Source organism: Pituophis catenifer, unplaced genomic scaffold (genome assembly GCF_029215685.1).
Source record: "Pituophis catenifer annectens isolate HBS135680 unplaced genomic scaffold, rPitCat1.0.hap2 SCAF_3, whole genome shotgun sequence".
In the NCBI taxonomy this organism is placed as follows: Eukaryota; Metazoa; Chordata; class Lepidosauria; order Squamata; family Colubridae; genus Pituophis; species Pituophis catenifer.
In genome coordinates, this window is record NW_027256883.1 from 163,590,299 (window position 1) to 163,616,042 (window position 25,744).

The 25,744-nt window shown below is 38.3% G+C and overlaps 1 protein-coding gene across 3 annotated transcripts in view; it reads right to left on the minus strand.

Annotated features, from left to right (window-relative positions):
• CACNA1S (calcium voltage-gated channel subunit alpha1 S) overlaps positions 1 to 25,744 on the minus strand; it is a 74,816-nt gene that overhangs the window by 14,994 nt on the left and 34,078 nt on the right. For 2 of the 3 annotated variants that reach the window (XM_070941447.1, XM_070941449.1), the window contains 16 exons: positions 24,933 to 25,039; positions 23,200 to 23,287; positions 22,814 to 22,921; positions 21,518 to 21,570; positions 20,074 to 20,220; positions 19,267 to 19,468; positions 16,288 to 16,446; positions 15,389 to 15,499; positions 15,072 to 15,155; positions 11,758 to 11,814; positions 8,838 to 8,888; positions 6,932 to 7,072; positions 6,690 to 6,755; positions 5,061 to 5,152; positions 3,941 to 4,100; positions 698 to 825 (listed from right to left, as the gene is read on the minus strand). In XM_070941447.1, coding sequence (XP_070797548.1) covers positions 698 to 825; positions 3,941 to 4,100; positions 5,061 to 5,152; positions 6,690 to 6,755; positions 6,932 to 7,072; positions 8,838 to 8,888; positions 11,758 to 11,814; positions 15,072 to 15,155; positions 15,389 to 15,499; positions 16,288 to 16,446; positions 19,267 to 19,468; positions 20,074 to 20,220; positions 21,518 to 21,570; positions 22,814 to 22,921; positions 23,200 to 23,287; positions 24,933 to 25,039 — 1,754 coding nt within the window. The remainder of the gene's footprint in view (positions 1 to 697; positions 826 to 3,940; positions 4,101 to 5,060; positions 5,153 to 6,689; positions 6,756 to 6,931; positions 7,073 to 8,837; positions 8,889 to 11,757; positions 11,815 to 15,071; positions 15,156 to 15,388; positions 15,500 to 16,287; positions 16,447 to 19,266; positions 19,469 to 20,073; positions 20,221 to 21,517; positions 21,571 to 22,813; positions 22,922 to 23,199; positions 23,288 to 24,932; positions 25,040 to 25,744) is intronic. The other variant, XM_070941448.1, reaches the window with a different exon arrangement.

Below are 25,744 nucleotides of genomic sequence, written 5' to 3' on the forward strand. Positions count from 1 at the left end.
AGTAGTCCAGAGAACTGGCAAGTACCACCTCTGGCTGGTCCCAGAGTGGGAATGGAGATTTTGCAATATCCTTCCCTCAGGAGTGGGGAGGGAATGGGATTTTGCAGTATCCTTCCCCGGGAGTGGGGTGGGAATGGAGATTTTGCAGTATCCTTCCCCTGCCATGCCCACCAAGCCATGCCCATGAAGCCACACCACACTCATCAAGCCACGCCCACAGAACCGGTAGTAAAAAAAATTGAATTCCACCACTGGGTGGGTGTGGCCAGTGTGTGAAGCATCTGGCCCGCGGGCCGTGAGTTTGACACCCCTGCTTTAGAGATATAGACTGCAGTGAATGCTCAAAACAAAAACAGGAAATTTAGCCCACTAATATTTATATTAGAGTATAAGGTTGCATCATAATCTCCCTCTTAGATTATGTTAACTATATTTTATTATATCCCTCTAATATTCCTGTTATAAACACACTTGCAAATAAATGAACATGTATTCCAAGAAAGTGTCTTATGATTAGTGTTCTCCATTTAGGCTGAAATAGACTGAAAGCAAAGCAAAAGTATAGCTTTTTCATTATGTAGATGCATAAGTGAATATGCTAATTTTAGATTGCATTTAAAAAAAACCAAATTACTGAGCTTGCTTTTAATTTTCAGTGAAGCTATTCATGGCAATCTACCAATAGAGAGATTCTCACGTGGCTTCAGGATCATATTCTGCCCAGATTTTTTTGAATTCATCCAGGTGGTGGGGACCTAAGATGGACCAATCCCGTGTGAGGTAGTCAAAATTATCCATTATGACAGCAACGAAGAGATTGATAATCTAAGGAGAAATAAATTGGCACATTTTAGATGAAAGATGACAGCAGACAATGGAGCTTCATCAGGCATCATCAAGAGATTTTCTTTGGCATCAGAAGAATTCATAGTATTAAACTCTTGACTGTGTTATAAAAACTAACTGGCTGATTTTCTCAGGCAATAAAACAATATTTCCATAAATTCTGCCTTTCATGAATCTGGATGGTTTCACAAAATAGATACCAACTAAGATAGTAATTAGGACATAAGCAGAAAAATGATCATCATAAAAAGGTGTTCTTATGAGCACAAATCATAATTTAATACAATGATCCTCAACTTTTCATTTCTTAAATGAAATTTCCAAGACAGACATACATCCTGTTGTTGGATTTATCGGTTGAAATGAGCTTTAAGAACATATATTGCAAGTTTCCTTCTCTTTCTAATAGTAGCTTTCCTCTAATTGTTGCAAAAAGAGGTTGTGAGAAAAACATTTTTCTCAACCACAAATATATAGTATCAGGGAAGTGCTGCCCCACTTGGCTACTCGACTTTTCTAAAAGTGAAACATGTACCACCAGCTCAGACACATTCATAATATACCACAAGAGAGGATACTATCATGATATCTTCAATAGATTCACATACCGCACCAAGCTATAACAATGTGCTTTGGTATGAGGAAAAGTTCTGAAGAAGTATCATTTAAATGGGGGAAGAAAAGGAATATTCCAAAGTGCCATTTTATTGCAGTATAATGTTGCTACAGGAATTATCTGTCTGGAGATTTGAGAAAATTCAAACAAATGTGAAATTTGATATGGGGGCAACATTAAGAATTGTGTTGGCACAGTGATTAGAATGCAGTACTGCAGGCTAACTCTGTTCACTACCATGAGTTCGATCCTGACCTGCTCAAGGTTGACTCAGCATTCCATCCTTCCAAGATCAGTAAAATGAGGACCCAGATTGTTGGGGGCAATATGCTGACTCTATAAACTGCTTAGAGAGGGATGTAAAGCATTATGAAGCAGTATATAAGTCTAACTGCTATTGCTATTTAACATTATTTGAACTAATAAAATAGACAGAAGCAAGGCTTTGCTAATCTCCTTAAGCCTTATAAAAAGGAATGAAGGCAAGCAAACTTCAGCCCTTTTTTTACTCTAGAGTTGGCCTCTAATCGCCCTTCACAACCAAAGGAAATCAATTAATCTTAATATCTGTGGCCTAATATTCCCTGGTTCCATGGTCAGTTTAGTCAAGTTTACATTTCAGTGAAGTTGAGGATCATAGACCATGAACAGCTCTAGAGACTAGTGGTCAGCAGTTCCTAACACTAATTTATGGAAGCATCTTAATAGCCTGCCATCATTTTTAATGAAATGAGCTATGTGCAGTAGCTGGGGCAGTCTGGGGGGAAAAATAGCCTGTTTTTCACGTCTCAGAAATAGTTTAAGAAAGACACTACGGTAGCAATAGCTGCCATGATCTACAAATATATTATTCTACCTCTGGTCAAATAGTTTTTGCAGATGTTCAAACAGAATGAAACCAAGGAAAAAGATCTGTCCAGAAGTGATGAACAATGCCTATATCACATACACCACTTCCATAAAACTTTCACTGTTCTGGGGGTGGTGGGATGCCACACAGTCCATTTCTGGTCTTATTTTCACCCTTAAGACTTGATTTGGCACAAACCTTATAACCGCTGCATTCTGGCATTGGAAGGTGTAGCCAACTCACCTGCCCCCACATGACAGACACAAAAGGACCCTTGAAATTAAAGTAATGTACATTTCTAATAAAGGAGAATATTTGTAGCTCAGGATTGACATGAGGGGTCCTTGGTGCTCTCTGAGCTTGCTTGTTTTCTTGCAGGCATTTCATTACCGAAACTAGGTAACATCATCGGTGCTAGAATACATCCCACAGACATGCTGGGAAATGAAAAAACAAACTGCAAAGCAAATTACACCCAAACTAGACTGATGATATTACCTAGTTTGGGTAATGAAATGTCTGCAAGAAAACAAGCAAGCTTAGAGAGCACCAAAGACCCGTAATGTACCTTTCATTAACATATTACAATGTAATGCCTGGAAATATGAATTTTTAAGCCAAAAGGTCTCCACTTCAAATCATATTAGCCCTAATGTACTGGAACCTAGTCAGCCTGATCTCCTCATCTGCATCATGGCACAGGGTAGGGGCAGTGGTGGGATTCAAATAATTTAAAAACCAGTTCTCTGCCCTAATGACCGGCTGGGTGGGCGTGGCCATGGTGGGCGTGGCCAGGGGTTGTGACAGGCAGCACTTGGCCTCCTACATCCCACAGGAGCAAAAATGGGCCACAGGGGGGGCGCTGCCCCCTGTGCTCAGTTTTGGGCCTACTAGGCCTCCCTGCACTTACCTGGGAGCAAAAACGGGGCATGTGGGGACTTCTGGAAGGAGCGGGGCAGGGAGGGGAGAGGCCACCTAGCAATTTAACAGCCGGTTTGCCCAAAGTGGTGCGAACCGGTTGAATCCCACCACTGGGTAGGGGGTAGAAACCTATACACTAAATGTGAATTTAGGAATTAGGTTCTGGTGGCTAAGTAACCAACATGGTTACAGGGAGGTATTTGTGTTCTGGAAGGAACCCCCAGCTTTGCAATAGTAGTGGGAAAACTGTAAAAAAAAGAAATCTAAACAACAAACCTAAACAGCCCAATAAGAATGAGAATGCTCAGAAATAAGAGGGTGTGGAATGTCTGTTTGGGAGAGGATATGTGGCATGGAAATCTGGAGAGCAAAAGGGAGAATAGGATGAATACTGAACTGAACGTTGGTTGGATTGATCAGGGGCATTAAATGCTGTACCATTTCACTGCATATCACACTTAAATTATTAATCTTCCTAGATAAGATTATAAAGATTATTGATGCACTGTCTTCCTTTCAATCTATTGTTCATATCCAAATATTTTTCTTCCTCAATTGTGAATAACTCAATAACCGGATGAACTCCACCTGTTTACATTTAGTTCCTGTTCTGATGACATCTCATTTATCTATATATTGCAAATATATGTTGGATGCACACAATATAAGAGCTTGATATGAGAAAGAAGGAAGGAAAATAAACATACCAGGAATGCACACAGCGCGTAAAAGCTTACAAAGTAGAAATAAGCAAAGCCTGAGCCACAGGTGTATTCTTCTCCAGGAGCATAATCAGACTCAGGATCGCATAACTTGCCATAGCTGGCACCTAATAAGACCTCCTGCCAGGCCTCACCTGTGGCACACCTAGAGAAAAAGGGAAATTAAGGCAAGGCATAATATGATACATGAACCTAATCCAGAAGGATTATAAAAATAATTCATGGATATAATTAACCTTCTTTAAAAGTACATAGTATCAATCAGAATTTTTTCTAGATTGAGCTGCAGGAATTATAATCATATTCATACATACTACCCTTTCCAATAGCAGTTCTCATTTACTTATTCATTGGTCAAATGTTTTAGAAGAAATTGAAAAAAGAATAACTCAAAGATAGATGGGATAATTGTAACTATCATCTACCATCTACCATCTATCTATATTTATCTATATCATCTATATCTATATCTGTCTGTCTCCTTTCTTTATTATTTTTATAGACAGCTCAAAATGGCAAACAAACACAATATGCCTTCCTCCTTCTATTTTCCCCACAATCACAACTCTGTGGAGTTGGACTAAGAGATGGTGACAGGCCCAAAGTCACACAGCTGGCTTTCAAACCTAAGGCAGAACTAATACTTGCAGTCTCCTGGTTCTATCCTCGTGCTTTAACTACTGTTGAGTTTACTCCTCATTCCTCCCGATATATTGGGAACAGTTGTTATTTAAATCATTACATTTCCCCCGCCCCACCAATTGGCAGATTCACAGAACACTGGAAAACCAAAGTATGCATTTGGCTGGGTCAGTGGCATTGAAAAGTGTAGGAAATAGCACTGTTGGAAATTAATCCCTTAAACAGGAATTGTTTTATTCAAACATCGTATTTAAACCACACATTTATGCTAACTTTACCATCAACCTTGATATCTATAGAAAATGTACACAGGACTATGTTTTTGAAGATGATGGGTGTACTTTTTGGATCTTAAATGATCTTCTGTCAAGAGAGGAAATGCCACCAATAAGAAGGGAGGAAAGGTTATTGAAGATAATGTGGGCCCTCAGCTATAAACCAAATAAGCTTAAATGATACAAACCTGAATAGCATCAACACTGCTTGTGGGAAAGTCTGAAAGTTGTTGTTCCGGTTTATTTGAGTTCCATCTACCAATGCAATTTTCCCAAACATCTATAAATGAACATGCTGTTGTCAGAGACTTATCTGCAAAGCCTTGCAGCTTGTGACCATTCCCTTATGCTTTGCTCATACTGGATTCTACTTGAGCTATTTAAAGTAGGTGGAGGGCTTCTTTTGCCATCTTCCTGACTTAAACACCTGGTCCACCTTTTCCAGCTTGAACAATATTTTTTGTAGTAAGGGGAGAAGAGAAAGAAAAAGCAGTAAAAACCAAGGGAGTGCTGTGGGTAGAATATAATGACACCTGTGCCCCTTGAGAGGTTCGATTTATGGTAAAAACCATGCCTAGAAGCATCCCTTTTCTTTGAATTTTTCAGGTTAGTAAAATTGTGTTTGCAATCCTCCATTAAGAAACAGTAAATGCTTCCAGATGACGTTTCTATCATACATTTCTCACATTTTCTGAAACAAAGGGATTATTTTCCCTTTGTAACTCTCCTATATTTTTCTGTTTCTTTTACCTTTTTACTTTCCACAAAATACCATTAAGAGGGAAAAAAAGGATAGAAATAAATTCCAAAGGATTATGCTAGGAGTCCTCATTTGAAAATATCCTAAATCCTATTGAAGAATATTGTAAGTGATATTAAACTCACAAGTGGAAGCAGAATCTTTCTCTGAGTCTTTGGCTTTCCTGTCCACATTGTAGGTTAATCTCTATATAAGTAGTCCTCAATTTACAACCATAATTGGGACTGGAACTTCCATTGCTACGTGATGCAACTATTAAGTGAGTCATGCCCAATCGTATGACTTTTTTTTTGCCATGGCCCATTTTAATCACTTCAGTCATTAAATAAATTATGTGATCATTAATTAGAAGTCAAATAAATAAATAAAATAAAATGAATCCAGCTTTCTCCATTCACTTTGCTCATTGGAAGTTCCCTGGAAAGACTTTAAATTTTGATCATATGACCATGGGGATTACTGTGATGGTCATAAACACGATGACAGGTTGTAAGTCACTTTTTTTCCAGCACCATTGTAACTTCAAACTGCCATTAAAGGAATGGTTGTAAGTGAAGGACTACCAATAGTCACATAATGAAAGAGGTGATCAAGGAATCAGTAGTGGGGGGGCTTCATTGCTGAAGATGAAAGAGTTGGATGTCTGGGCAGGAATGACATGCAGCCTTTGTAATACTTTTCAACTTATATAGTTGTGGGAATAGAGTTTGAGAGTAAGAAATGCATCCAAGTAAGGTAATTACATTAAGGTTTGTCTCTGTCCATTTAGATCAGGGCTGTCAAACTCCCAGCCCATGGGCCGGATGCATCACATGCTAGCCACACCCATGCCTGGTTTAGGGAAGGGGAAAAAAGTTCCGATAACCATGGGCCAGATGTGTCATGCACTGGCCATGGCCATGCCTGGTTTAGCAAAGGGGGGGGAGGGAGTCCCAATATGTCATGTGACATCGCCATGACAACATGAGTTTGACACCCTGATTCAGATAATTTATAACTGGGATTTAGGGAGGGATTGTCCAATGAGGTAATGCGAGCATTTTCTTGCATTGCTTACCTGCATCCCAATCACAGCATAGATGAAGAACAACATTACGATCAGCAAGGCCACATGTGGTAATGCCTGGGGATAAGGCAGAGAAGAATCTGAGGGTCATCCACAACTGCAGGTCAGTTATGGGTTGGGAGGTATTGAAGTGCTATATTTGTTTCCATTTCACCCAGCCCATTCCCATTTTTCAGGATTCTTCCTTCACTTACGGTAGATATGAGCTTGCACATCCAGTAAGGTGTACTTACCTGGAAGGATTTGATAAATGTCCAGAGTAAATTTCTAATGCCTTCTCCTCGGCTCAGCAATTTTACCAGTCTTAGGACCCTGAAAAGCCGGAAAAAAGTGATGGAGATACGACCGCTGTCATCAGGATCTATGGCAGGAAGCTGTGGAAAGAACACATCCCTTGCAATGGAAGAAGCAGACAGAAGGAAGTACACTTTATTCACCGGAGGACTCTCTTGTATTCACTAGGGTTCCCTAAAACAAGAGAGCTACAATCTACTGTTTAATTGCAGAAAAGCAGTTGACATGATATTTCTAAGAGAGGAGAGATGTTAACCTTCTCAGTTTTGCTCTTCTAGACCTACCTACCACTATTTTGGCCCCATGTGCTTCTTGACTTCAGGCACAAATCATTTTTCCCAATCCTGCTTTAAAGCTTTATATAGCTGAGGATGTAGCACGACTTCCAGCCTTTGAATTAACACCCCCCCCAAAAAAAAACCAACAACCAGGGGAGTCCATTGGAATATCAATTAGTTCATCTTCAAAGACCTTTGACTCTTTGAAGGACACAGACTTGTATTCATCTTTTAGATTATGTGTTTTTGGCACATTTTCCAACTCCCTGTCCTTGCGGAAATCCAAGACCACAAAATTAAATTAGAAGATCTAGAAAAATTCAGACACTTCTTTCAAAAAAGGATGTACAGTGACAGTTATGTGTGTGTGTGTGTGTGTGTGTGTGTGTTGGGTGAACCCAGCCACTGTCATTTGTAAACCAAGGCTTATAGCTTAGCAGTATGTTCTGAAAATATGTATTAAGTAAAGTGCATAAAACACTAACTGGGCCAACATTTGTTTATATATTTCAATATATGAGAAACTCAACCAACCAGATTCACTGGAGCTATCAAAGATCCATTGCCTACTGATATTTCCACTGAGAATATCTCACCTTGTTTCATCTAGCTTGGTCATTCCTGTTGCATGTATTAAACAAACTACAAAACAGAATAGGACCCAAGTATCTGAAGGAATACCTCCTATATACTAATTTATCCAGGTACTGAAGTCATATTTGAAAGCTATTCTCTAGATGCCCTTAGCCTTAGAGGTACAACAAGTAGAACTAAGGCAGTAATTCTCAGTTTTTTGTATTTTAAGTCCCATAAGTTTTTACTTGAAAGAATCTAGATAGATATAAAAAATCTTTTTTTCCCTAAGGGACCCTGTAATGTTTACAGAAATCCTATTATTGTATTTATCAATTAAAGAAGGTTTTCAAAGTCTGAATGACTTATTCCACCTATACAATTTTGTGTCTCAGCTATGGTATACCACTTGTTTGGAACAACTGCACTAAAAAAAAAAATCTCTTTCCAGAAAAGATATGAGAGCTGGATCTTATATGATCACAGATTAAGAGCTTGCTCTTGGATCATTTCAGTACCAAAAGCCAGTTGGACACCATCCCTTCTGTCCAAAGAAAGTGGCTTCTAGTGGACCATTGCATTACAATGTCACAAGAGGCACAACAATCTGAACCTTAGTTTCATGCTAAACAGGATGTGTATTTGATACACAGGAATCCCTGGAATTCTTTCATAATGGCTTTGTTTGCTTTTCTAGTATAAGCCACTTATCAGAGCTCCAGTATTCTAATATACTAATTTATCTGTTTCCAGTGCAGCTTGCTGGAAGTAGTCCGACAAATACTATTGTGAAACTATCATTATTACCTATTCAGTGCCAAACAATCACCATTTTATTCTTCCATCATTATTTTTATTTACTTCATGCAACTTTTCATAAAATCACATAATATTTTTTTACTTGTTCTTCATCTGTATGTCATTTTTGTAAAGCACATTGGAAACATAGGGACAGTATGTAAATATTTAAAATAACCAATAAAACAGCATTTACCTGTGACGTGTCTCCATTGTTGTAGGCTCCTTGGACTGCCAGTGGCTTGGTCTGTGAATATATTCCATGGTAATGAACACGGCAATGGTTGCAACACAAGTAGAAGTAGGGGTTCAGGACCAACAACATGCTAAACTAAGGGACTGGATAAAACTAGATGGTTGATTTCATGCTGACACAGAAGGGCTGGAATACAGGATGGAGATTCATGCCACTGTTATTATATTTAGTGCTAAGCCTAGCAATTCCACCATGGATTAATACTGATGGACTGCTGGCTTTTACTGAAACAAAGAAAGTCATTGAAGTCTAGAAGGTGTAGATTCAATTTGTCAGAAAGAAAACATACACGACAGGAAACACCAAATGATATGATTATTGGAAAATCTGATACTATCATAAACTTAACCAGTGCATACACAGTTGTAAATGTAATGATTTTTTTCCAAGGAACATTAGGATCCATATATTGAACTGATATGGCTTCTCTACCAAAAACAACTTTCAAGCTACTGAATTACCTATATCTCCAAAGATAATTCAGTAGTTGGAAAGTTCTTTTTGGTGAGGTACTCATAACAGTTCAACTGGTTTTTTTCTGTATATTCATCCTAATATTGGGCATATATTGGTATAATGATTGTAGCAACAAGGATATCACCTATTCAAAGCAGAGTAAAACTCAGAACTGCAAAGTAGTTTACATGGGTTACTTCTAAGTAGCATACATTTGCTACAAAACTGATTCATAGATTTATGCTTCTGCAGAGAAGCAAAAACCATAGTTCATAAATCAGTTTCAGTTCTTAGTTCTTAAGCAGACTTGATCATATTTAATGTAAAAATTCCATTGCACCTGACCTTTTTTTACATTAAAAATACAGTAGCTGTTTTTACGAATTTTAGCAACTCTGTTTAAATGTCCATTTCAGCAGTTTTAAGTATATATATTTTTTTCAGTAAAATTACATTGATCTTGACCAATAAGCACAGATATTACATTATTTAATATCATTGCTTTGGTAGCAATCCATACCAAAAGGAAATAGGTTTATATGAGCTAGATAATGAAATATATTTTCTTATTCTTTCTATTTTTCCTATCTTTTCTTTCTACAGTATATCAACACTAAACTTTTATTTGTATTACTTTGTACCTTGTTTATTTGTAACCTAGGGACAGAAGACTATAGGTGATGGTGTTAGCACTGGATATTGCTGCAATACCATCACTGCTCTATGGCAACAGAACTGCCAATGCTGACCAGGATTTTTTTGCACGTTGTCATCTTCATGTACACCCACTGTACCTCTCTACCTTTATTATTTGCACAATAGTGGAAAGTGAACAAAAAAAGGAAAGCCCCTATGGATTGAATGAATTATGGACTGTCATCATGTGAGCTTGATTAAATAAGGTAATCAAAGTCACATTGTGATAGGAAGGATGTAACAGGCTGCATGCATATGTAGCTAATATTATCTATTGTTCTAAAGGGCTATCCAAGCTTAATGCTGAACTGGCATTGCCATGGACTAAATTGCCTCTAGAAAGGACTTTCTTATTAAATGAAATTCTTCTGCATCATCCTCCAAAGTTTGAACACTGCAGACTCAAAACCAAAAGTGTCACAAGAAGGAACTATGAACAGGAAAGGATGTGATGAATAGCCAGTTCTCTGATTTATACATTTGTTGTTTTGCCCTGAAACAAGGTATATACCCTTAAACCAAAGAGCTGAAACCACACAGAAGCTGAAAAAAAAGTAGGCAGGGATAAATTTGATACAGTATATTTCATAGGAGTGTCAACCCTTCAAGGTGATCCAGGTCAGGAAAGCATGAATACCAATACTACCTTTATTATAAGGTTACAGTGACAGAATCTTGCAAGTCTGAAAGCTTTTCCTCAGTCCCTGGATTTTGCTGTTCTCCCCTTGCTAAGAACAAAGAAGAACTAGGGAGAGTGAATAACTGAGGTGTTTTCTCCATGCCCATTCCTGCTTTGGATTCAAGTTTTCTCTTAGCAGACTTTTGTCTAGGCTGTGGTTCTTACTCCTGTCTCTCAAGGTTATTCTCATAGCCCTTTATAGGGAGAGAATTAAAGGGATTGCACCAGTGGTGGGATTCAAGTAATTTAACAACCGGTTCTCTGCCCTAATGATTTCTTCCAAAAACCAGTTTGCCAAACTGCTCAGAAAGTTAACAACCTTTTTCTCCCGAAGTGGTGCAAACTGGCTGAATCCCACCACCGGATTGCACCATTGCACCAATCCATTCATATGGAAGGTGTCAATCACCAAGAAGTAGAATATCCCTTTGGAATATCATCTCTTCCAAAATTAGACTGCTCCCCCCCCCCCCCACTTCAACACTCTTTCGTAAGGCCCTAACATTTTTGCTTGCGGGCCTGGGGAACCCAGAGTAGGGTGGAGCCCATCAAATGGCTTATTTGACTGTGTGTTGTGCAGGATGGTGGTGGAGGGTGGGCAGGGGAGGGTACTGTTTTTTTTTAAATTATTTTATTTTTGTTCTATACTATGTTTTCATTGTTTGTAGGCCACCTAGAGAAGCTGTGAGCGAGTAGACGGCTATATACTGTAAATTTTCTAAATAAATAAATAAATACTTACACCACAGAAAGTAAACTAGGAAAAAAGAGCCTCACCCAAGGAAACTGTAGTGTGCTTAAGCGATTCTTCAAAACTGCTCCATAAACAAGTTCCCTTTATCGGCATTATTGGCATTATTTCTAGAGGATCACAGTTTGTTTTCCTACAGACCCGCTTTCAGCATTAGTTGCATGCAACTCACACTTTTACACAGCAGCACACAGCAAGAAGAAATAATCTAGAAAAGGAGGAAAGGGAAATGTGGAACAAAATGGTGTCCACAACAACATCATGCAGCTGATATTTACAACGCCATCACAGCCACCGCTTAGGCAGTACAATCCACCACTGGAAACAAGAATTGTCTGTCAAGAAAACAACAGAGTCAGCCAAGTGCAGTATTAAAAAAAATAGAGAAGTTGGAAACAATGATTTGGAGAGAGAAAGGGATAGGAAATGAGGGGGGAGGGGTGGACTGGTGTTTCACAGAGAAATCATGAAGGAATCACATTAGAATTACTATGAGATGTACAGGTAGAAAGGAGGAAGGAGGAAAGGATTGAAAAATAATGAATAAAAAGCAATGACAGGAAGTGCATTAAGCTAGTAGTGTTTTTAGCAGAACGTAGAAATCTCCGAAGAGAATTGGATAAAACTAAGAGAAATCAAGAGACCTTTTTGAATATTTATATAAGATATATTTCTTCCAAGATTAGATGCCTATAACTGTCTATGACACATTATCAGCTACAGCCAAACTGCCAAGAGACCACAAGTGAATTAAATTTCAAATATAGTCATGTGGTGGGTACTTCCAGAAGAAATCAGGCTCTATATTCTGTCCTATTATGGCTTATCATGGTCAGGTTTTCAGAAAAACTCGATTCTCAGAATGTCTTCCTTCTTATTGATTTCTGAAAATAATAGTTCTAATCCATAAAAACAATACAACAATTGAATAGATAAAGGACAGACTTGTCTTTGTACAAAAATTAGCAAGACAAGTTTCTTTTCATGACTGTATGTTCATTCCAAATGCACTGATCAGTATCCACATGCAGATATTTTAATACTTCCTTGTCAGGCTGGCTTCCTGCTAGAAGCCATTATGCATCTCCTTATATAGCTAGCACTTTACAAGGTCAAACCCAGGGGTGAAATCCAAATTTTTTCCCTATCAGTTCTGTGGGTGTGGCTTGGTGGGCGTGGCAGGGGAAGGATATTGCAAAATCTCCATTCCCACCCCACTCCAGGGGAAGGATACTTCAAAATCTCCATTCCCTCCTCTCCTGGGGAAAGGATACTGCAAAATCTCCATTCCCACCCTACTCTGGGGCCAGCCAGAGGTGGTATTTGTCGGTTCTCCGAACTACTCAAAATTTCCGCTACCGGTTCTCCAGAACCTGTCAGAACCTGCTGGATTTCACCCCTGGTCAAACCCCTACAGTCCTCAGGCTAAAAAAAAAAAGCTATGTCAGCATAGATCAGGTGCCTTCCAAGACCACCAACAGAAGTACTAGGATCCATTAACATGGAATTGTGGAAGGAAAAATCCTAGAATATAAAACTTGGAATATAAATTTATATAGACCTTGATTATTATTGTATTGATAAGATAGATATTCTCTGTGTAAGATTCATCCTTGTCTGCAATAAAGAAACTAATTTTGCTGAATTAGTAAATTTTCTACTGGATAAGCCAAATTTTGAAAAGTATTTAAGCTGGTTTATAGCTGTGCTTGGTGTAACATCTGAAAATCCTGGCATTAGTCTAATATTTGTGCTTTAAGCCTGCTACATATGGTCACATTTGATGGAGCAATATTCTAACTTGTTCTTTCTCTTTTACTGGGAATAAACCTTATTTGAACAATGAAGTTATGATTCCTAGGTCCATAGATATGAACCTTAATGTATTCATCATTTGTTTCTGAACATAATACTATCAGACATGACTTCTATTAGTCCATCTAAAAATGTATGAAACACAAAATGTAGTCAACATCAGCTTACAATAAATGAGACAAAGAGACTACTATATGAAGAAGGATAAAAGAAAAGAATATTAATTTGGTTTGAAAACCAAAGATACAATGTTTTGGGAAGATAAACAGAAGTTCTAAAAATATTTTTGCTTTTTTTATGAACCAAGAATATACAAAGCAATCAGCATGGAAGTATATCAAGATGATGTTTTATGAGAATGATGGTCCTTTTGCAACGTACAATTTACAACTCACAACAGTTCAGTAAAAAGTATTCCAGTGTAACATAAGAAGAATGAAATTAGGACAAGAAGAATTTCCATCTCTGATGGTGAAGAAAACTACAGATTCCCAAAGCAAGAGAATACTCACCAGGCAGCTGCCAGATTCCCCATCTAAATTTCACTGAATTTGATTCTTTTTTATGTTAACTTTCTATGTCTATTTCCCAAATGTTTTAATGAGTCGAGTCATGTACAAAGTCTGTACATTTGACAGATAAAAACTTGGGAGTCTCCAGGTAGATTAAGAAATGTACCCCATGATACAGGGAAAAAGAGAAAATTTCAGTGGGGACTTTTGATGCACAATCTTGCCCTTAGCTCTTCATGTTTAGATTTGAGAAGAAAAATCCTAAAACAGGTTGATCTTTGTATTGGTGATTTATAAAACTTTGGAACCAGTGATAAAGCAAATTTGGACTATAAAGAAACATAACTATTTTTTATAGGGACTGATATATATGAAAGAAAACAAGTTACAGAATAAGTTTGTAATGATTTGAGTAATCCTGAATAAAATGCAAATACTACTGATGAGTAATATTGTAGATTTTCATACTTCTAATCTTGTTTCTAAAGTAATAGCTAACTGTAGCTGTAAACAATAGCAATGGAGCCAAAGGCACATGAAGACATTTTTCATCCAAAGCTATGCGCTTTCTCTCCTTTATACGCATATTCAGTGTTGGAAAATGCATATGCAATTCCACTTATGGCATATATTTCAATATGCTTGTGTTTATATCATAGCATCCATGCACATGTATGCAAAAAGCCCAAATTATGCGCGTACCATAAAGAGAGACGCAGTAGAAGCACAAATACTAAGCAGATGACATATGGTTGCCATGGACCACAGAGTAGAAATTCTCTGCCGGTACCATGAGGCAAGCCATTTCAAGAGGAATTTCATATCACAATTGCCATGTATGTATGATTTATTGAAGCTCAAGGTTTAGAAAACACACAGATGCTGTAGGAGAAGTGGTGTCCCCTGGCTATGATATATCAGTCCTTGATCAGTAAAAAAAATCAAGAACAAATTACCTTAAGATGATTCTTGAAAAATGTCTGAGGTTCGCAGAACATGACCTACTCAAACTCTAACTAAGGGATCTGCAACCCATCAACTAGCAAATGGCAATGATTACTATCTCCCACCAGAAGAAACTGAAAATGATTGACGATTGCTGTGATTTAGAAGCTGTATTCAACCTGCAGCACTCATGACATCTTTGGGGAGCTGGGAAACTGTGGCTGCTTAGTAGTGACAGTCATTGTTCCCCTTCCCTTCAGTTTAAGAAGTCGGTCCGACTCCTTGTTTCTTTCCAATACAATTATCCTCATAGCACTTACATCAATCTGACTCAGGATGACATCAATGATGCTGCCGACAACTATGAGAAAATCAAAGACATTCCAGGGGTCCCCAAAGTATCCCTAGAAAAGAAAGAAGAATGTAAACTCCAAATAAATAGATTAAGCTGGAAGAATCAGTGTTGAACTTTTTGGCTTATTGTTGAACCTTGTGACCTTATTAAAACAAGTAACAGATATATAGCCCACACAAGTGGTCTTTTAGGACCATCCTCACTGAAGATGGTTTGTGTTATTCTAAACCAAGGTCAGGCTGGCTTTCTGATAGAAGTTGTGATGCATCGATTCTCACTCACCTTAGCCTTGAAAGCTATCAGTTTAAGAATCATCTCAATAGTAAACAGGATGGTGAAGACCACATTGAGGACATCTGAGAGCTGGTTCATAAACTCTGATTGCTTATAATGCTGTAGAGATAGTTGAAAAACAGATTATTAAGAAAACATGGGCTTTTTTAAAGAATAAAGCTTTTCGTTAAGGACAGAGTCACTTTGCTTGCTTTCTCTTTGTTTTTTGGCTTGCTCTCTCTCTGTCTGAAAATAGTTAGAATGGTACTAGATAATGGATTCTCCTCTTGTCCTCTTAACTTCTCCTTGCCCTATATCTTATTGTCTGTTATTCCTATTGCCAGAATGGCAATGAAAAACTACTGCTCTGGTCACTTTGTAGAAAGCAACAACTAGATGAAGAGTTTGTGTGTGCGTGATAGCCTATACATAATGACGCTTTTGATGGACACGTTTAACAAATGCGAACAGCGAAATTTTGTCCACAGACTTTCTCTTTGGAAAATTAAACCTCACAGACTGCAAGATTAGGAATGAAAAATATGGAAAGTGACCAAGAGGACACTGGCAAATAACAGTCTTTGATCACATCATCAGTGTCACAGTTTCACTGAAGTGCCTTGCAATTAGCAAGGCTCGTGTAAGGGAAAGATGGAAAACACATCACTTTAACTTCAAAGCAGATAAATAAGTTAGGTGCTCTCAGCTGGGATGAGATAAAGGTTGCTTCATGTGGACAGGTCTTTAAAGCATGGCTAGCAAGGCATCTTCAAGATAAAATTAGTGGGCATGTGGATGAATCCTATGTTTCAGCTTTCCTTCAGCAGGCAGGTTTGTCCCAAAATTTCATAGTTTCCGCTACTGCCACCACCATTCCACAGCTGAAGAGGAGTTCTTTGCATCCATACCTGCATGCCCAAGCAGATGGTGTTCAGTGTGATCAGGAAAAACATGAGGTACTCAAAGTAGGAGGAGGTCACCAAATACCAGATCTGGTATTGGTAAGGGTTCTTGGGAATGTAGCATCGCAGAGGCCGTGCTTTCAGGGCATACTGGACACACTGGCGCTGGAATGAGAGGCAAGGCAAGATGTGAAGAGGACAAAAAGGAACAGGCTTATTATACTTGCCTCGATTTTCTGAGATCGATCAGCAATGCCAAGTGTTTATTGTGGCTTGTTATTTTCATAAACACAATGCTTAAACAGATTGCTTCCAACAAATAGCTGTCAATTTTTTAAAAAATATTTATTTATTTATTTATTTATTTATTTATTTATTTACTTACTTACTTACTTACTTACTTACTTACATACTTACCAAGTGTACATATGTATTTGTTAAGAGTTATATCCCACCTTTTACCCAAGAGCATGAGAATCACCCTTTACAGGTAGTCCTTGACTTATGACCGCAATTGAGCTCAAAATGTATGTTGTTAAGTGAGACATTTGTTAAATGAGTTTTGCCCCAATTTATGACCTTTCAGACCTCGGTTGTTAAGTGAATCACTGCAGTTGATAAGTTAGTAACCCGGTTGTTAAGTGAATCTGGCTTTCCCATTGACTTTGCTCATCAGAGTCCCAAAAAGTGATCACATGACCCTGGGACACTGCAACTGTCATAAAGATGAGTCAGTTACCAATCATCTGAATTTTGATCATATGATTATGGGGATGCTACAAAGGTTGTAACTGTGAAAAATGATCATAAGTCCCTTTTTTCAGTGCCATTGTAACTTTGAACAGTCATTAAATGAATTGTTGTAAGACGAGGACTACCTATATTTTATCCCCACAATATCAAACCTGTGAGGTGAGTTGGACTGAAAGAATGACTAGCCCAAAGTCACCCAATGAGTTTCCATGGCTGAGGGGGCATCTGAACCTGGATCCCTCTGATCCCAGTCTAGATTCTTGATCACTACATCACAGTGGTGGCCTCTCATATGGAGACCCTTACACTAGCTGCCTTGAGCTTCCAAAACATGGGCAATATGCTCTATGTTTATTCTTCTTTTCTTCTTCTTTTCTGGAAAAATAACATGTGTGGGCATTTCTACAATTTTATGAATTTGGCTTGTATTGGAGTGAGTGACTTGGGTATAGTATGCAAATGGACACTAGCTCATTAATGAATGAATGATGCTACCTAGTTTGGTAATGAAACATCCACAAGACAATAACCAAGCTCAGAGAGCACCAAGAACCCCACAGTTCAATCCTGAGCTACAAATACTCTCTTCTATCAAGACTTTAGTTCACTTATAAATGAAATGCCTTTTAAAGGCAATTAATTTAATCAACAAATATCCATTCAATTCATATTAATGTATTTTTCTTCCCCCTACCCCATTGGAGTATGCACATCTCCAAATGTGTCACACGTATGTGGGGGGGGGGATTTTTAGGACTCATTTCAGCTAGAGTTAGCATTATAAGGACATTTACAATATAAGGAAACTAAGCAATGCACAGGATTAACATGTATGTGGTATAAGCGCCTTGGTAGTACAGTGGTGTAAGGCACCCTGTTATTAAGCTGGTTATTAAGACCAGCTGCCTGCAATTACTGCAGGTTCGAATCTCGCCAAGGCTCAAGGTTGACTCAGCCTTCCATCCTTTCTAAGGTAGGTAAATTGAGGACCCAGTTGTGGGGGCAATAAGCTGACTTTGTATAAATATACAAAAGGATGAAGGCTATTGCTGAGCACATTGTAAGCTGCGCTGAGTCTCCGGAGAAGGGCGGCATATAAATCAAATTAATAAAAAAATAAAAAAATAAAAAATAAAAAAAATAAATAAGCATGTACATTGCCCTCACATGGACAGTTGTTATTTTAAAATTAGGATTGCCTTCTTTTCACATACGTTCAGTAAATTGAATAAATAAATGAATGAGCCACAAACCATGAAAATATCTTATGCAGCACTGTTAGTAGTCCAACAGAAGAAAAAAAGCAAATATTCAGGGCAAGAAGGTGAACTGGCCACACGTTTTAGAGTTTACTTAATCATAACTAACCAAATTATCCTTCCTGCTTGAATAAGAAAAGTTACAGATTGCACAGAGCTGCTGTGCTCAGATCCTTTTATAATTCCCCTATTCACATCAGATACAGCAGAAATTTTCATTGTGTAATTTGAAAGTTTGCAATATCCAACATTTCTGACTGAATGATGTAACACTACTATATTCAGAATGCAAACTCCTGCAACTAATTTTGAACTATGCCCAACTAATACCTTTCTAACTGTTGATGTCACATGACACCACAAGGCAAACATTGCCCCCTAAGTACCTGTAGGTGATGTTACAACACAAATACAAAAGAGGGGACCTTGTGTAGTATTGTCACAATATATGTTCTGCCATTTTAACATTATTGTGATTTCTTGCCTCAGCATTAGCCTTGCATTTTGGGGATGTTCACACAACTTTAGCTCCTATCTTTGATATGCACAATCCAGACGTGGGTTTCAGCAAGTTCTGACCAGTTCTGGAGAACCAATAGCGGAAATTTTGAGTAGTTCGGAGAACCGGTAAATACCAACTCTGACTGGCCCCGCCTCCATCTATTCTCTGCCTCCCAGTTGATCGGGAGGAAATGGGGATTTTGCAGTAACCTTCCCCTGGATTGGGGAGGAAATGGGAATTTTGCAGTATCCTTCCCCTGGGGTGAGGTGGGAATGGAGATTTTACAGTATCCTTCCCCTGCCACACCCACCAAGCCATGCCCACCAAGCCATGGTGGGTCACCAAGCCATGCCCACCAAGCCATGCCCACCAAGCCACACTCACAGTAGTAAAAATTTTTGAAACCCACCACTGGCACAACCTAACATCTAGGACTTGTCACATTCTGCCCAATAGATAAACTTGCCATACCTGGTTTTTGTTCAGCTCACAGTCTTTGTACTCAGTTTCACCCTGCTCCTGAAAAGTTACAATGATGAAACCTACAAAGATGTTCATCATAAAAAAGGCAATGAGAATGAGATAGATTATGAAGAAGATAGCAATGCCCATACGATAATTGTATATAGGGCCCATGTCTTCAGTGTGCGTATCAATTGCTTTATACAATAGTCTGGAAAAGAAAGGACAGAGATTCCAAATTAATTGACATAAATAATTGAGCTTTCAAAAAGTTCAATCTTAACAGGTTTCTAAACAATTAATTTAATGGTGAATATACAGTATGTACACCGGTAACACATAATTTTCCAAAATGGTACTGTGAGGAAAATAGCACATTCTGTTCAATGATCAAACCACAATATGATAATCTTTATTCCAATTATCTCATTGGTTATGATAATAACAGATAATACAATTTCTATGCTTAACTACAGTAAATGCCCCGAACAGCAATTGTACACACTGCTGATAACATTGTTGGTGATGTGCCCAAAATTTCCCCTTTCTGTGCCATTTTGCTTATACAATAATAGCTAGGACAAAAGGAAACAGTGGCGTTCCATAGGATTCCACTAAATCAATTTTCCAAAGCTGATGGGACTATATCATGTCACTGGCCACATTGGCTGGGAATTCACGGAGCTGAAGTCTAGGACATTTTGAGGATACCATGATGAAGATGACTAGTCTAAATATACCTAGCAACACCCCCCCCACCCCACCCAATATGCACACATATAAACACTCTTTCTCCATAGGGGATTTTGTACTCACTGAGGCCATCCTTCAAAGGTGGATACAGTGAAGAGAGACATCATAGCTGATAAGACATTGTCAAAGTGGAAATCATTGTGCAGCCACCTCCTTTCTTTTTCCACAACTTGTGTTGGATCAGCATCAACGTACAAAATGAAGTGTCCCCTGGGATGAGAATCCATATATTAGCTACAAAGAGCCTAAATCATTAAGTCAGCATATAGAATATAACAGTGATGCCTACTTAGAAATACTATAAGCAATTTTGTTCAAGGGATATATATTTCCATTTAAATAGATATAACATTGCAGCCTTAATTTCAATTCTGTTGAACAAGCTACTTATTTTTGGCCTTCAATATAGTAAGGAATTTTTTTCTTTCAGTCAATCATTTATGACTAATTGATCCATGGTTCAATTAATATTTTATATTTTCTTAATATCACAATGCAAGAAACAGTATAAAGATGGCTTCTGCCACCTACACGTTAATAAACCTTTCAGAAACAAGTACACTGGACAGTAAAAATTAGTTACTGAACATCCATTACGGAAGATTAAGAAAATATATGTTATTAGTTTAGAGAAAATTCAGATGGTTATTAGCTTACATTGCATTTGTTTAGTTGTATAAGAGCAATTCCAAATTAATTTTATTATAATATAACTATTATTATAATAATAATATTTGGGCTTCTCTTTAGATGTATTCTAAGAGCTTAAGGCATAGGAGGAATGTTTATCAAATTTTAAAATCCAAATCTCACAGAAAAATGAGATGTGAATCGTTCTAACTTTATCTTGCATTTAAGTGCTTAAATGTTAAACTGCCTTGTGCCTAGAAATGAAAGGGAAGCTATAGGAGAACAGCAGGCAGAGGTTGGGGGGGGGGGCAGAGCTAAATGCATCATTAGCTTAGAGTCCTTAAGTTCCCACAAATCGTCAAAATCCAACCCCTCCTGAATTCTGTTGACCCTTATTTGGCACCAGTTTAGTGTTGAACTTTAGTTGGCTAGATACTTGTGTATAGACTTTAAAGAGCCTCGTGGCGCAGCAGACTAAAGCACTGTTACTAACATGTTATTAACATCAGCTGCCTGCAATTACTGCAAGTTCAAATCTCACCAGGCTCAAGGTTGACTCAGCCTTCCATCCTTTCTAAGGTAGGTAAAATGAGGACCCAGATTGTGAGGGCAATAAGCTGACTTTGTATAAATATACAAAAGTATGAAGGCTATTGCTTAACGCATTGTAAGCCACCCTGAGTCTCCGGAGAAGGGCGGCATATAAATCAAATTAAAAAAAAAAAAAAAAGAATCTTCTGTGCTGCAACTTAATGGCTGGTTCTGGTCCTTTGCACCTTACAATCTCCTTGAATCTGACCTTCAGGAAAGAATCGTGCTGTAATGATATGTTTCTGAAGTGAAGAAAAGAATGATATACAACCAAAGGGAGGCATACCGGCATTCTAATTCGGTCATTTTAGTTGAATCTGTACAGCTGTAGAACTTCCCCTATATTTAAAACAGAAACCAAAATAATTATTAATTGTGTTAGTCTTACATTATAGAGTTATAGTGTTTCCCAGATGATATTAGATTTGACTTGTTTTAAAAATGAGCATCTCCTGCTACAAATGGATCAAAGATGGGTTTCTGTTCTTGAAGAGGAAATGGAAAGAATTCCTGTTTCCTAAAAGAGTTTACTGCCATACCAAATAGTAATAGCATTGAAAGAGACTAATATGTTCCCAGTCTTATCTACAACTGGATGGGGGGGGGGCTATTTAATGTGCTGATATTATTGTAGTATACCTCTAAGCATTAGCAGGCCAAATATTAGCATGTGGACCGTTATGTGTGCCCCTAGAACAGCCCATATTATACCTTTGCTCCTTGAGCTTCATTGGCCGCCAGTTTGTTTCACATCCAATTCAGGGTGCTAGTTTTAACCTTTAAAGTCTTCATAACATAGGACCAGGTTATCTGAGGGACTACTGCCTCTCCCCAATTTTATCAGTCCAGCCCAGCAGAGAGAGCATACTATGGATACCACCTGCCAGAGACCTACATTTTGTGGGTCCCAGGTAACAGGTTATCTCTGCCATGGTCCCTGCCTTCTAGAACATTCTTCTCCACACCAGTATTAGATCAGCTCCATGTTTTGATGTTCCAGAAGTCCCTCAAGGCCTATTTTTGCCATTAGTCTGGGAGTCCCAGCAAGCAGAGACCTGTTTAGATAGCTCCAGTATTGAGGTTGGATGTATTCATTCTTTCTCTTCTTGGGATCTGTATATATTTTTAATTAATTTTTAATTTTGATTTTTATGTTTAGACGCCCATTTTTTAAAATGTATTTTTATTTATTATTGTACACTGCCCAGAATCCATTTTTGTGAGTTGGGTGGCTATATAAATTTGATTAATAAACATCAGCTGCTCTTTCATGTCTTCAGCTGCATAGTCTTGTCTAGTTATGTAAGCTTCAGATCAAAGTTATCCCTTGTATTCTGTTCCTAGCTCAGTATGGCTGGGAAAGTTGTAATCCCAGTATTTCTGGAAGGCATCACACTGAGACAAGTGGAATAAACTCAGAAAAACAGGATTATTGAGTCAGCAGCCTGAATCAGTGATGTCCAAGAAACTTAAAAAAACCAACCAAACCCCCCCCCCAGCTACCCAGTTATTGCCAACAGGTTTGCAATACATGCCTATGGAACACGACAAAATGAGAATTAATTCTTAGAAATGCTTTCACCTTGAAGAGCTGCACTGCAATGCAAGCAAACATGAACTGTAGCAAGAAGGTGACAAGAACAATGTTGCCGATGGTCTTAATAGCCACAAAAACACACTGGACCACATGCTAGAGAGGGAAAAAAAAAGGAGGGGTGAGAGAGAGAAAGAGAGAGAGAGATTGTTTTGTTTATCTGTTCGATCATTTAATGTCCCAGCAGACATTAATTTAATTTAATTAATTTATAAATCTGATATTCACAGTTCCAGATATCTGGAGTTTGTTAGTTTAGGTAAAGTATGCCACAGTTCTACATTAAGCATTCTAATAGCTTATAAATGGCATTCAAGACTTAGAAATATGGACATATAACACTTTCTCCTTGTTTATGTCGCAGTGATGCTTACCTTCAGTCCCTTTGCTCTGTTAATAGCTCTCAATGGTCTCAGTACTCTGAGCACCCTCAAGATTTTCACCACTGAGATGGTACTGGACCTGTTGCAGGAAATGGGAAAGATTCTTTACTATGCTTTTGCAACCTTTGTGGTTACATTCATAGTCCTGCTGTCAAAGATATTGTGTGCCTAGGAAGATATGACCTTGACGTTATTTTTAGGAAGGGCTTGGGGCACTCCCAGAATAGGAAGAGAGGTCAGAGAATTCTATGTGGCTGCCTAATTCCCAGCATGCCTTGTGAAAACTCGTCAGAAAAGAGCTCCATGAAAGACATGCTTCAGGCCAGGCATAGCTATACATCCGTAACATTTCCCCCCAGCCCACCTCAAAACTCAGCTCTGCTTTCAGGAACTAGATAACAGCAAAAGCCTTCAGGGATTGATGTGGCAAATAATAAGTAGCTTTATTGTAGAAAAGAAAGAAGTACATGCGCAAGATCTACCTACTTTAGAACATAGAAATAAATTTCCATATAGAAGGATCCAATCCGGGTTGGTCACCCAGTGATCAACCCAGATTGGATCCTGGAACATTATCCTGGGACCCGTATATTTGCCTTCATTCGTCTCATGTGGAAGTCGGAGATCAAGTTGTTCTTAAGCCTCTTTCTCCCACACTTTTGCATCAACTTCTGGCCATTCATTTCTCAGCCTTGAGATTGGAGTGCACCTGCTCTATGTTTACACAACAGAACTGCTGGTCTGAGCAAGACTGGTTCCTGCCTTGCCAATTTTATACCTAATTTCAGATGAAAGCAGAATAGCTATCAGCTTTAAGTAGCAAAACAGGGACAACATAGGAACTGTAACCTGTAACATTCAAATGCCATCTCAGCCTAGATTACTGAGGAACAGAAGAATTGTTCAAACTGTAATATGTTATCTATCCACCAGCTACTGCAATCAGTCACTGTAACTAAAAGAAACCTTTGAAGGAAATTTGTGTAAATAAGCAGGGAAAAAAAAGACAAAAAATACATCTGTTAAGTTTTCAAAGTCTTTGCATAACCAGCAGTCAATTGGATTAAACTGTCAGTGCTAAATATACCTCTAGTTTTCATTTTGATTTCTTTTTTTCTGACTGAAAGAAAGGATAAAAATAGCTTTTTTACTGTCAATATTTTGACCGACATTGGCTGTGAATAGCAATAGCACTAGCACTTAGACTTATATACCACTTCATAGTGCTTTACAGCCCTTGCTAAGTGGTTTACAGAGTCAGCATATTACCCCCAACAATCTGGGTCCTTAATATTGCTATTACAGAACGTCAATCTTCCAAATCATGAAGATCTCAGTTAATGAATTGTGGTTAACATGTTTGTATAAAATAATAAATACATTTTGCATTTTCAGAAATATATTTTAATATTCCTACATTTTATATTCAAAGTAGTCCTTACAGCAGTAAGTAGCTTGGTGCCCTTCAGGTGTGCTCAACTAAATCTCTCACAATCTCTTGCCATTTGCCATGCTATCTACTAGTGGTAAAAGTTGCTCCAAAATATTGGGAAGATACCTTCTTGTCAAACCCTCTGGTAACCAAACAAATGTACTTTACAAATATTCATATAACCAATCCCATGCTACTCTCCTGAGTTATTGGATTACTATAAATCGTGCATGGTCTACAAGAAATCTCAGAGTAACCTATTGGAAGCCTTGCCTGTCTATGATCCACTTACTCAAGTCTCATGGAGATGAGTGAGACAACAACTACAAGCAAGTCTAGCATGTTGAAAGAATTACGACAGAAGGATCCTTTGTGAAGAAATGCACCATAAGTAGTCATCTGTAGGAAACAAGAAGATTCAATTAGCTTTGATAAATCTAGCATTGTGTTTCTTTTTTCTATCTGAAATTAAGATGACCTTTTGAAAGACTATCTACTGTTACACAAAATGAAGCAGAAATCAGAGGATGAAATAAACTCAAGAAAGTAACTAAGACTAGAAGGTAACTGTATTTGTAATTAATAACAAACAAAGTGTTGATAGCAATGAAAAGTCCAGCCTTCCATTTGTGGGGTGCCACAGTGCTTGGTCTTCTCTTCCATTTAATATCTACATGAGGCCACTGAGCAAGAGGTTCCAATGGTTTGAAGTGAGGCAACATCAATATGCTGATGATACCCAGCTTTATGTCATCACCCCATGCCACCTCAGTGATGCTGTTGATGTCCTGTCCCAGTGCCTGAAGGCTCTGGGGCACAATGGGTGTCCCAATGCTCAACCCAAGCAAGGCTTTGGATACTTGGGCCTTCTGGTGCAAGGGTTTTCCACCTTTGGTCCTAGATGGATGGTATTTCCTCAGATGGCCCCACTGCACAATCGGGTCCTTTTGGACTGACAGCTCCTATTAGAAAAGCAGGTGGCAGCCATGGCTAGGAGGGTCTTTGCACACCTTTAGATTGTGTGACAGTTATGCACATTCCTAGACCAAGAGACTCTGCTCACATTCATTCATGTTCTCATGACCTCCCATCTGAATTATTGCA